General features: G+C 45.5%; 1 protein-coding gene across 2 annotated transcripts in view; it reads left to right on the top strand.

The window, feature by feature from the left end:
- SLC45A3 (solute carrier family 45 member 3) overlaps positions 1 to 3,303 on the top strand; it is a 41,043-nt gene extending 37,740 nt beyond the window's left edge. For both annotated transcript variants that reach the window (XM_083617129.1, XM_083617130.1), the window contains exons 4-5: positions 2 to 267; positions 2,131 to 3,303. In XM_083617129.1, coding sequence (XP_083473255.1) covers positions 2 to 267; positions 2,131 to 2,571 — 707 coding nt within the window. In that variant the 3' untranslated portion in view covers positions 2,572 to 3,303. The remainder of the gene's footprint in view (position 1; positions 268 to 2,130) is intronic.
- Positions 3,304 to 12,707: the final 9,404 nt, after the last annotated feature.

Here is a 12,707-nt window from a genome sequence, read left to right as displayed (position 1 = left end):
GGGATTCGAATGGGTAGCCTGGGCCTCTTTCTCCAGTGCATCATCTCCATCATCTTCTCGACAATCATGGACCGGATGGTGAAGCAGTTTGGGACACGAATGGTCTACCTAGCCAGTGTGGCCTTATTCCCGCTGATGGCCATCATCATGTGCTTCTCTCAGAGTGTTGTCATCGTCACTGTTTCTGCCGCCCTGACAGGCTTCCCTTTCTCAGTGCTGCAGATCTTGCCGTACACACTGGCATCGCTTTATCATCATGAAAAACAGGTGGGGATGTGTATGTATATGTGTGTGTGAGAGAGAAAGTCCAGAGAGTCTTGACCAAAGTGGTTTTAATAGGGCCTAACAACTATGTGACTCATGTCTCTGAGCCATTTACATCTTGGGATAGATCAGCCTTCTTATTTTGCTCCAGTAGTGGTAGTGAAGATTGAATAATCCATTGGTTTTTAAAGCAGGAGTGGGTAACATTTGGCCCTCCAGATGTTTCTGAGCTCCTACTTCCATCAGCCCTAACAAGCAAGGACAATGGTCAGGGAAGATGGCAGCTGCCTTCTACAGCCAATTTCTCAATGACCTCGATGGGGTGCTTCCAGCCTGGGCATCAAATGTGGACCTCTATTTCTGTCTATCAGGACCTTGGGGTTCTCACTTGCCAAAATCCCCTCCCCAGGCAACACCACCATTGGTCTTCCCCTGTGCCCTCTTAATGGGCTTTTGCCTGTCTAGAAGGTCACCCTGGACTGTGATATGGGATAATGACTCTTGCTTGCTTAAAAGGAGGAGTGTGTATACAGTCATACCTCGGAAGTCGAACGGAATCCATTCGACTTCCAAAACGTTCGGGAACCAAGGCGCAGCTTCTGATTGGCTGCAGGAAGCTCCTACAGCCAGTTGGAAGCTGTGGAAGCTGCGACTGACATTTGGGTTCCAAAGAATGTTCACAAACCGGAACAATCACTTCTGGGTTTGCTGCGTTCGGGAGCCAAAATGTTCATCTTGCAAGGCGTTTGGCTTCCGAGGTACGACTGTGGAAATCTCTGAATTTTGTGCTGACAGGATGTTTACTTAGCTCTGCGTTGGATGCAAGCCATAATCCAGAGTTTTAATAATTCTAACTATATTACACTCTCACTATAATCGTGTTAAACAGTTGTTACAATGCTTGCATGTCACTGTATTACCTAATTGTCGTGCTATTAAGTGATATAATTACAGTATTGCATCTTGTTCAGGTTGTGCTGGAGGCAGATGTCCCTCTCCTTACTGAGTTACCCCCTCTTGGGAGGATGTTACTGCTCTCTAAGCTTCTTTCTCCTTTGCCTGTTGTCAACCCTTTGTGTCTATTTCCTTCGTTTGTTTGTTTTGGCTTCGCCTCTTTTCCCAAGTGAGTTACTCCATAACAGCTGCTAGCCCAGTGTTGTGAGAGCCTTCAGACTAAACATCTCTGAAGCTTCATGCTCACAAGCCGTGTCAGATACTACGCTTGATCTTAGCCAAAAGGCCAAGTAGTGATACGAGCCACGCACTCTGTTGAATCATGCTGAAAATACCATTGAGCAAGGAACACTATCATTTTTTTCTAACTGGTTGACTTCAGGTAGCACCTGTTTGATGCAGTTGGTGAAACACTCTTAAAAGACACCATTCCTCTTCCCTCTGTTCTCCAAATGGTTATGGATCTATTTGGACTTTGGAGTTGGTCTTAGCTGGGGAAAGATTATATTGTCCCTTACTCCTTGCTTTTGGTCCTTGTCCCAACAGACTGATGCCGCTCACCAACTCAGCTGCCATCTTCTATAGTCTGGGTCTTCTTCAGTTTCTGCTAATGATGTGTCAAAAGTGAAGTGCTTTGCTGCAGCAGCCACATAAGTGCTGCCTTCTACAAGGTGTTGCTCTGTACACTCACTGGCCCTGTTTTAACTGCACAGCCCTTAAACGGGTTGTATTTTCCATGTGTTTGGAACTGAAGTGAACTCCCGTTTCCATCAAGCACTGATGATTTTCTGCTTAGTTTGTAGCAAATTTCACATTCTGTTGCTCTCAATGTTTTTGTAGCATCTTGCATTATATTTTGTAGCATGTTGCATTAATAGCATCTTACCCTCCCCTCCCCCCTTTCCATTTCAGATATACTTGCCCAAATATAAAAGCAAAGAAGAAGATGCAGCTCAGCTGGAGAAGAAACACGGCTTCCTCAAGAGCCACCTTCCTGGACAAAAAGTGACCTACCAGAATGGACACGGTGGAAGCCTTTTCTCCCCGCCTGTCGCAGGCTCGGCTCTGTGCGTCAGCTCGCCCTGTGAGGTGTCTCTCATCATGATGGTAGGAGACTCGGACACGGCAGCAGCAGCAGCAGCAAGCCGAGGCATCTGTTCGGACTTGGCCATCCTGGACAGTGCATTCCTCCTTTCTCAGGTCATCCCCTCCCTCCTCATGGGCTCCCTTGTCCAGTTCACGCAGTCCGTCACCGCTTACATGGCATCAGCTACTGGCTTTGGGCTGGTGGCCATTTACTTTGCAACCAAAGTGATCTTCGACAAAAGTGACATGGCCAAGTACTCTGTGTAGGAGGGGGAAAGGCTGCCGAGGGAATTTCGCACATTGAAACGGGTCAACCAAGAAGAGTCAAGTGGTGCGCATTGCGGCCTCTTTCTCCCTGCCAGGTTGTGCTGTAATGAGACGTGCAAAAAATAGAAAGAAAAAGAAACCCGGCTCCCTCTGGTTGAAGGAAAAGCAGTGCTAGGCTGATCTCAGGGTATCTAATGAAAGGGAGTCTGGTTTACTGTTGTCTGTTTCTCCCTAATGCCTTCATTGAAGTGCCTCTGCACAGAAGCCCGCAGCAGACGCTTGCGGGTGTGAAAAGTAAAATGCCATCCTTTCCGCAACAGGGTACTTGCTCTGATAGCTTTGTCGCATGGCATGGTGGGATGGTGACACAGTGCAGGAAGGGACCAAAGCTGTAATTAACCTCACTTCTTAAGCCCCTGCTCACACCATTGCAAATGGGAAGGGGGGGGTGCTGAGCTGCATTTGCTGGACTCTCTCTCCAGAGCTGTGTGGCCTGCCAGCCCCAACCCCATGCTGTCTGAAGCAAGGGAGCCTGCTTGGCACAAGTGGGCTTTCAGCAGGATTCATTAACATTGCAGGCCCTGTGCTTCAGACATGGACACAATTGCCCTTGCAAGCCAATAGGACTTTAGTTGTGCCTTTAATACATTGCTGTTGCTTGGTCTTCATGTGGGAATACTGAGTCGTCACGCCCATGTAACAACATTTTGCGTATTGGTGTGAACCGGGGGGGGGGGAGTTGTGAAGGAGATTGCGAATGGGCACATCTGTAGAAACAACCCCTTCCCCATAGTAGCTGTTCCAGATGTGCTGCAGGTCGGAACCCGAGATCAAGGTGGTATAAATAAGCTGAGCAGGGCACCGTAGGAGGGGACTTGTTTAGCAGAGGATGCTGCGGTTGAGCTGGCGGCAAGTCTGCAGTGGCGTGACGGAAATTAAAACCTTGGTCATCATCCGATACTTTCCCCTGTGTATGCCCCAAATAGAGCTTGCTGTTTGTGCAAACAGAGAGGCTCGCATAAACGTAGGTTGACGAACATGCTCCTCTGGGGGACCTGGCTTTAAGTAACTGACTGGCGCAAACACATTACACTACCTTCCACTGTGCAGTCCTGAAAAAAGAGGCCTAGTGTGCCAGCAAGGTTGAAAAAATAAAAACCTTGCTCCTGTTAAGGTGATGTGGCCAGCCTGGTTGTGCTAAAGGGCTCTGTGTTGTTGTTTTTTAAAGCACTACCCAACTGTGTTTTTGTATACCACAAGGCAGGCTCTAGGCAGAGTTTTTTTCCAGTGTGTGATCCAGTATTTCTACCACCCAGATAGTGTAGAGGCTCTCCTTAGGTTGAGCAAGCTATGCAAAGCAAACTGCTCTCTTTTTAAACATATTCTGTAGCTGTTGTCGCTGCTGCAAAGCAGTTTTCAATGAGCCGTTTGCAGAGCACCATGCAGTGCAGGCAGTTGTAACTTGGAGAGTGTGGAAATTGCACATCCAGTACTGAAAAAGTTCAGGGAATGTAAAACTCTGCGATTCAGAAGCCAAACCCCTTCCCCCAAAGTAAGATACCCTGTCCTATTGGGTTCAAGAAATTTGAACGAAAAGAAGTTGCTGTAACTAGCTCAGGACCAAACTTGATATGATGTTAATTATGTGAATTCAATTAAGGTGCACTTTGTGGGGGGTGGAGTGGGTGGGATTATATTACTAGCAGCCTCAAAGAAGCCTGTACAGTCTCTGGAGGGACCACTGTCTCTCTCCCTGCTGTGGTCCTAACAAAAATTACCCCTCTAAAGCTCCTATTTGTATGTCAGCGGAAACCTCTACTGGTGCCACAAGGAGCCTCCACCGGCACCAAAAACAAATTGCTAGGACAGGAGAAAAACATCCTGTTCTCCCAGTTGTCTAGCAGATGCTCACAGGAAGCCTGAAAACATGACTTGAGTGCAGTAGCACTCTTTCCTTATACTTGCCACCCCTGGGAGTTGTAATTCAGGGCCAAAGTTCTCCCCAACTTGGGCGGGGAGAGGCTCTGACATGCTCTTCTCCAGTCCTGGATAACCCCACCTGCCTGAGTAAATGTGTGCATCCAGTTGCTCTACGTAGGCGCCTGTCAACCAGAGCGAAGGGGACATTTTCTTTAATTTGCCTCTCCCACATTCTTTCTCAGCCTATGGACTCGCCTAGTTGCTCTTGACCTTGACCTAACAGAAACGAATGGAGCGACGGCTTTCACCAGCTGCTGATGGCAGTTCCTGCTCAGGGTTTGGGAGGATGGGAGGGCTTATCTTACAAGCAGCAACCCTCCCAACACCTGTGACACCTCTCCTCTCACAGCTATTCTTCAAACTCTCTAGGGCAGCGGTTCTCAACCTCTGGGTCCCCAGATGTTGTTGAACCTCAACTCCCATCACCCCTAGCTATCAAGGCCAGAGCTCAGGGGTGATGAGAGTTGTAGTCAAACAACATCTGGGGACCCACAGGTTGAGAACCGCTGCTCTAGGGAATCCTCGTTGATGGCTTAGGAACCCAGCATCTAGGTCAGGAATTTTCAGGCTTTTGAAATCAAGGACCCACCTTAAGCCCAAATGTGCAACGGAGGACCCACTCCTTAATATTATCCCATTGCACTTGGTTCTGTTGCTGCTGTCATGACCCACCTTAGTTCAGGCTGTGACCCAGGAGTGAGTCCCAGCCCACCAGCTGAAGACTAGGAAATTGAGGAAATGCTAGTGGGAGAGGCTCCACTCCATCTCCAGTGTCAGGGGAGGGGTGTGTATGTGTGTGTAAGATGCGCACACAACACTGTCTGGTGCACCCCATCTAAGAAGAATGGCATGCTGTTACTGGGCAAGTAAGGGCGACGACTGTGCTTGGAAACTGGCATGAGTACAGATTGGAATAAATCAGATCAAGCTTTCCTCTCGGGGAATTGCGCATTATGGGTGTGGTCCGAGTGATGGTTACAGATTCCTATGTAGAAAAAAGTTTCAAGCTATTCATCCTCAAGGACACTGGCATCTGCAGCTAACAAGAGAGAGCCAAGTTAAGGGCTTGAGGGATGGGTTTAGATGTGGGGGCCATAAGGGCTGAGTCGAATATCCCAAGTAGAGCTTGTCGCCCAAAACCTAAGCTTGAGCCAAAATGATACCTAAAAGCAGAGTCTTGCACTCTTGAGCACTTGCAAGTATATCAGATATGGGGACTAGAGAAATGTCACTTGTGCCTGTATTCTGCAACATGAAACTTTGAAGCTATGTGCCATCCTTTTTGAGCCTCTTAATTTCCTTTTTCCTGGAAGCAATGAAATTTCTGTGGTTGTGCAGCTGGAAAAGAATATTTTGAAACTTATATCTGCCCAGGCTGTTGCTTTCTACCATATTTTTTTTGCGTCTTAATTTGGGAGGGAAGAGAATGTTGCCGCTTCTAACCCTGCCCCAAGATGGATTAGAAGAATTTTACAGTTGGAAAGGACACCGCCTAGTCCAACACTGTCCAGTGCAAGAATCTTGCACTGCTGCATCCCTGGCAGAAGGTTGCTCAGCCTCTGCTTAAATGCTTCCTGTGAGGGAAACCTCTCTACCTCCCGGTCTGTTCTGAGCATCCACCAGCTCCAGTGATCTGCAGTGTTGTATTCGGCAACCAGCCACAAGCCTTCATCCTCTAGCAAATAGCCAGCTCTAAATAAGCACGGTTGTTAGGAACGCTCTCTTTTTACACTTGATATGGATCACTGAAGAATCCATCCAGCCATTGGGCAACGGATGGATGCATCCCTACTATTGCTGTATGGCCAGTATTAGCTCAGATACATATGGGGTCCATTTTGCAAGCTTTCTTAGAGATCAGTTGGGTGGCAAGTTCTGACTCCTATGTTACTGATGTGCTTCATCTGTCGTCGTCCCCCCTGCCACCCTCCAGCTTTATTTAAAGGGAATTTATTATCATTGTTTGGGCCAGTGATTGGGTGGTGCCTTTACTTCTCGACAAGAGATTCCTTTGGATCATTTGTTTTGGGGGAATGTATTTCCCATTCTGTGTCTTGCAAAGCACTGTCTGCAAACAAATTGTGATTCTATTTATTTAGGGAAGTAAATATTTTGTACAGTTTATGTGCAGGGGGTATTAAAATTTATTAAGGAGTGGAAACCTTTAAAAAAAAGTGTATGTGTTTGTTTCTTAAATTAACGGATGCCAAGTTTTTTTTTTATTATTATTAAAAACAATATGTATACCGCTTAATTACAGTATCTCTAAGTGGTATACAAGAAGTAAAATACAGAAAAGGTAAAAATCAGTTAAAACTATAAAATCTGACTTCAGCCAAAATGCCTGCTGATAAAATGATATAAAATATAAAATAGACACTGGATGACCTCAACTGGAAGAGAGCTCTACAAAATTGGGTCCATGTGGTAGATACAAACCATGCACCCGAGTCATTGGGGACCACTAACAGTGACTCCCCCAAAGACCTCAGTGATCAGGCAGGCATATAAGGGATTAGGTGGTCCTTGAGGCACCCTGGACCCAAGTTGTTAAGGGCCTTATAAATTCATACAAGAATATTGAACGTGGCCTAGTAGCATATGGGCAACCAGTGCAAGCTTTTGAGCACTGCTGACAATAGTCTTTCCCCATCAACAGTTTAGCTGCAGCATTTGGTGCCAATTAGAGCTTCTGGACCAGGCCCAAGAGTAGACCCTCCTGGAGCACATGGCCATAATCAAGTCTTGAGTTACTAATGCATGAATCACTGTGGCCGCACTACCTCTTTCCAAGAATGGCTGTCGTTGATGCACAACTATAGGTGGTAAAAGGCACTAGAATGGACCCAGGAACATCCCAAAAATCTAAGCATGTTCTTTCAGTGGGAGTGCAACCCCATTCAGAACAGACTAATACCCTTGTGGTGGAAAGAAAGGTTATGTTCCAGCCGTACACATTCATGCATAAGAAATGGAAGAAAGGGGAAATTGTGAAGAAAGAGTATACATGAGTAGCCAGCAGTTGCAGGGTGAAGGTCAGGTGGGCTGAAGCTCAGAATGAGAGAGGTTAAAAATAATATTACAGGCTTATTCAGCTATGTTTGAAGCAAGACGAAGAACGTGCAAGTAGGTGCTCTGCATGGAGAAGGAGAAATGCTATTGGGTGACAGAGATGGCAGAACTGCTCAGTGTCTATTTGACTCTGTCTTCACCCAAAAGGGAAGCAGTGCCCATGCTTGGGATAACAGAATAAACTACGCAAGGAGTGAGATCAAGCCCAAGACAGAAAAAAGAGGGAGTATGAGAATGCCTGACTACTTTAAACGAATTCAGATCTCCAGGACCTGGTGAGCTGCACCCAAGGGTACTAAAAGAACCTGCAGATGTCATCTCAGATCTTTGAGAATTATTGGAGAACAGGTGAGCTCCCTGGGGACTGTTCTCCCCATCTTCAAAAAGGGGGGAAAAGAAGATCCAGGTAACTACCAACTTATAGCTTGATGTCAATACCAGGAAGGGTCCTAAAACAGTTGGTCTTTAAGCACTTAGAAAAGGATGCTGTGATTACTAAGTCCCAGCATGGGTTTCCTCCAAAACAAGCCATGCCATACAGCTCTACAATTCTATGATTCTGCGAGCCTTCATCCAGGTAAGTAGGAGAATTACACAGTTCAAAGATGCATTCCAGCCAGGCAAAGATGCTCAAGGAAGTCACTGAGCAGGGGCAGTGAAAGGTGTGGCCTACAGAGAAAAGGAATGGCCCTCCAGATGTTTTGGACTACAATTCCCATCATCCCTGACCACTGGTCCTGTTAGCTAGGGATCATGGGAGTTGTGGGCCAAAACATCTGGAGGGCCGCAGGTTAGGGATGCCTGGCCTAGAGAGAGCCACAAATTGGCCTACATGCCAGAGGTTCCCCACCATTGGCATAAACACATACGTGAAAAACTGAGCTCAGTATTTTCTTTCCTAAAGCTTCTATATGGAATTCCATTAGCAGGCTTCCCAGAGAACTACATTGGGTGTGGGGGGATAGCAGATTTAAATTTTACCCACCACTGAATATTCATACCGGGGGGGGGGGGACCACCCATTGATTGCTGCCTGTCACGCAGCGGTTGGCACACTGTCAGAAAGGCAAAAGTGTACACAGAACAAGGCAATGGGAAGTAGAAGATATCAAAACATGTTTGCCTCAATAAAACAACCTTTGGCCTCTCTTAACAAATACCCAGAATTTGGTAAGGCAAGGATGGTGAATTATTTTTCTTCCTGAGATTTTATATTAACCTAATTTCTACTGCAACACTGAATGAAGAAAGAAGTTGAGGGATCATCCTTTGAGGCGATTTCTGAATTTGCAAGTATAAAATCATAGAATGGTAAGAGTTGGATGGGACTCTGAGGGTCATCTTGAGTTCAACTTCCCTGCAATGAAGGAGCTCAACTAAAGCACCCATGACAGATGGCCATCCAACCTCTGCTTAAAAATCTCCAAGGAAGGAGAGCCCACAATCTCCTGAGGGAGTCCGTTCCACTGCTGAACATCTCTTACTGTCAGATAGTTCTTCCTGATGTTTAGTCTGAATCTCCTTCCTTTCTTGTAACTTGAACCCATTGGTTCAAGTTCTACACTCCAGAGCAGAAGAAAACAGGCTAGTTCCATGTGACAGCCCTTTAGATATCTCAAGATGGCTATCAGATCTCTGTTTTTCCAGGCTAAACATACCCAGCTCCTTCAACTGTTCCTCATAAGGCTTGGTTTCCAGACCCTTGATCATCTTGGTGGCCCTCCTCTGCAAAGGATCTGGTTGCAAAAATAAAGGCTTTATGAACAGAAATCTGCCCAACACTTATCTAGTATGGCAATCAAAGACAAAATGGGAATAGGGGATGTAGTACTAGATATAATATAGACTAGTAGAGATGAATATGTGCAAAGGGTTCTGCTTTAACAGGTAATGTCGCACTTAAAACTTTTTTTTAGGTCTTAGTAGTATTGTATGTACAGCCCGCCCCCCCCAGTTGATGCTGTCACTAATAAGCTCTTAGCTGCCTGCATGCTGGGAGTGTAGCATTTATCTTGCCAAAAGCTGAGCATATCTTCAAAGCCATTAAAGAAATTAGTGGAACAACAACAAGCCACTGGCTGAGGAGTGGCTTAAAGCGTGGAATGCTATGGCTGTTGAATAAACTAACAGTAGTAATTAGATCTAAATTAGGGGGAAATCTCAGCTATAAATGATGATTTTGAGAAATGGAAGGAGGGACTACTTTGGGGTATGCTTCCATTTATTTAAGCATTTAAAAAGGAGGAACAGCCCAAGAGAAATTTGGCAACCGGCCCATCGATACAGGCCCATGCAACTTTAGGCTTGGAAATAAATCTGGTTTGTTTCCACTGCTTCAGTTCCAGACCAACTTCATTTGGCAGCAGGTACTTGTTGGGGAAAGTGGTACAGTGAGGGCTGAACCTTCAGGCTGAAGTCCAGTGTCCCACAGTCTAGCTCTCCTCCCTCACATTAGTATCCAGAGAGTGGCAGATTATGGGGGTAGCAGCAAACAAGCCCTATGTCAGCACCTAGACCCAAGTGGGCATGTTTTAAAAATATATTTTGTAGACAGGAGGTGACCAGCCAGTTATGTACATTTATTATGTTTACTACAGTATATGCTTGTTATAGTATTTTTACTTTAAAATATATATTGGACATTGGCCAAAAGAGTAGTTCCTTGAACCAGTCACAGTATCTCAGCCTATCGTACCCCACAGGGCTGTTGTGATGATGAACTGGGGAGGAGGACGACCATGTACTATGTTCAGCCAGGAGCTCTGGCCAGCTCCAGTGCTGGTGGCCTTGCTTTTTTAACTAAGGTGTTTTTAACTTTTCAACTCATCAAAAACTGAGGCTGATACACATCTTGTCCAGTAGGTGGTGCTATAAGATGTTGTAAAATCTAGAAAGCAGCTCTGTGGTTAGGATTTTACATTCGATGAAGTCCCTTTATTTTGTGGATTTCAGCTAGTCCTCTGGTTACTGTCAGTGCATCAGTCCCTTCTATGTTACTAAACTTTTGGTCATAAATCCCAGTTTAGTGATCCAGAAAGTCCCACTCTGGAAAAAGCTGCTGCCAGCTTGTTAAACCTGTGATGGTGTCTTTGCTCAGCAACTGATCCTTCCCTTGTTTCTCTAGCATACAAAATAATTATAGGTTTCTCTTGGTCTAGGTAAGCCACCACACCACTTTTTGATTATTCTGGATGGTTAGTAATTAATTAATTAACAGATTCATATGCCACTCCTTTTCAAAGCTTCAAGGGCAACTAATAATAAAATATAACAACAGCAAACTTGGTTCTCTTTGTGGGTCCTTAGGCGGCATCATCATCAGTACACGAGATAAAAATAGCTGCACACTCAGGAAAATCCCAAGGTTTTCAGAAGTACAAAAAACACCTTCCTGAGCAGGAGTGGGGAACTGTGTTCCTCAAGATGTTGCCAGATTCTAAACAGCCAATACCATTTTTCCAGGGAACTATGGGAATTGTAGCTCTCTGAGGGGTCTCCTAACAGCTCTCAGCACCCTTAACAAACTACAGTTCCCAGGATTCTTTGAGGGAAACCAGTACTGTTTAAAGTGGTATGATACTGCTTTAAATGTTGTAGTGCAGATGGGGCACTAGGGAAGTCCCCCCGCCCCCATTGACAAGACTTGTTGCCAGGCTGGCAGCCTTGAATTAATGGAAGTTTCTGAGCCCTCTTCAAGGTCTGAACATCACAGAAAAGTTGTACTCTGCAGAGGGCAATGCCTGTGCAATCACAATGCAACTGCAAGGAATGCTGGAGTTGCTAGTTCTCCAAGTTGCAGATGGGCAGGGACAAATTCAACAGGTGCATCTCCAGGATGGCAAAAGGGGCACCCCTAGGAATTATTTGTGTCATACAGCTATTCACCACGTGAATTTGATACATTAAACCGAGAATCAGCCCCAGGCTACATGATTACATGCCGTAAAACCCACAGCCATAGAATCACAGTATTGTAAAGTTGGAAGGGACCCCATGAGTCATCTAGTCCAAACCCCTGCCATATAGGGCAGGTGAGAAAATTTCAAAATAATAATCATCATCCCATTCATGTTTACTACTGAAATCTTCTTAATTTCATTAATATCACAGTCATGCTATTATTTTGTTTGCATTTCATATACCCTTTGTCTGCATATCTGCACCTTCAATTGACATTCCCAGGGTGGCTTACTTTTTTTAAAAAAAACAACAACAACAACAAATAAATCAAAAACCACAATATCAACAATAAAACTGCTTCAGACTATTTAGTCCCATTGATGTCAATAGCACAACTGCTTGTAAGTTACTGCCTTGGAAAAAATGGGCCAAAAGTAAAAGCTTCAGGCCATTAAAACTCATGGCTGTTCCCTGCCTTGGGGGCACTACTTGTTAAAACATGCAATTTCACTGTGGCAGAAATCTGGGCAGTTCCCTAAATAAATTAAAGAAAGATCAGGCAGGCCGGCAGCCTGCAGAAGAGAAGTTAACGATGGCATCTTCTCATTACCATTCCTAGTCAGCTAATTAACTGCATGTTAATGCAAACACCTAAAGCCTTCTGGGGAGAAACGGGTAATGGTAACGATCATGCCGGATCATGCTCTAGGGATGAGAGAGTACAACTGCCATGGTGAATGAATTAAAGAACTTCATCCTGTCATGTGTGGCATGAGACATAGCAGTCCCCTGTTGACAGGATGCTTGATTTCCCAACCTGGTGCCCTTCAGATCAGGGGCAGTCAATGTGGTGCCCTGAAACACCCACCATCCCTGACCATTGGTCATGCTGGCTGGAGCTGATGGGTGCTGGAGGCCAACATCTGGAAGGGACCACATTGACTACCTCTGCTCCAGATGTTGCTGGATCCCAACTTCCAACAGCCCCAGCCACCATGACCAATGATCAGGGAAGATGGTATTCCAACATCTGGAGAACATTAGGGTTCCTTCTGGATGAAGGCTGTTCATTGAGCATTCGTCCCGATTTGTTCCCACCAGGTTTGCAAGGGTGCTGGATGATGTTACATCACTCAAACCGTTATTCCATTACGTTGCATTGCATTTCCCCTCTGCGCTGCTAC

The sequence above is a fragment of the Podarcis filfolensis genome (assembly GCF_964270895.1).
Source record: "Podarcis filfolensis genome assembly, chromosome: 6".
NCBI lineage: Eukaryota > Metazoa > Chordata > Lepidosauria > Squamata > Lacertidae > Podarcis > Podarcis filfolensis.
The sequence above is the reverse complement of the archived record's forward strand: the minus strand, read 5'-3'. Positions and strand labels throughout refer to the sequence as shown.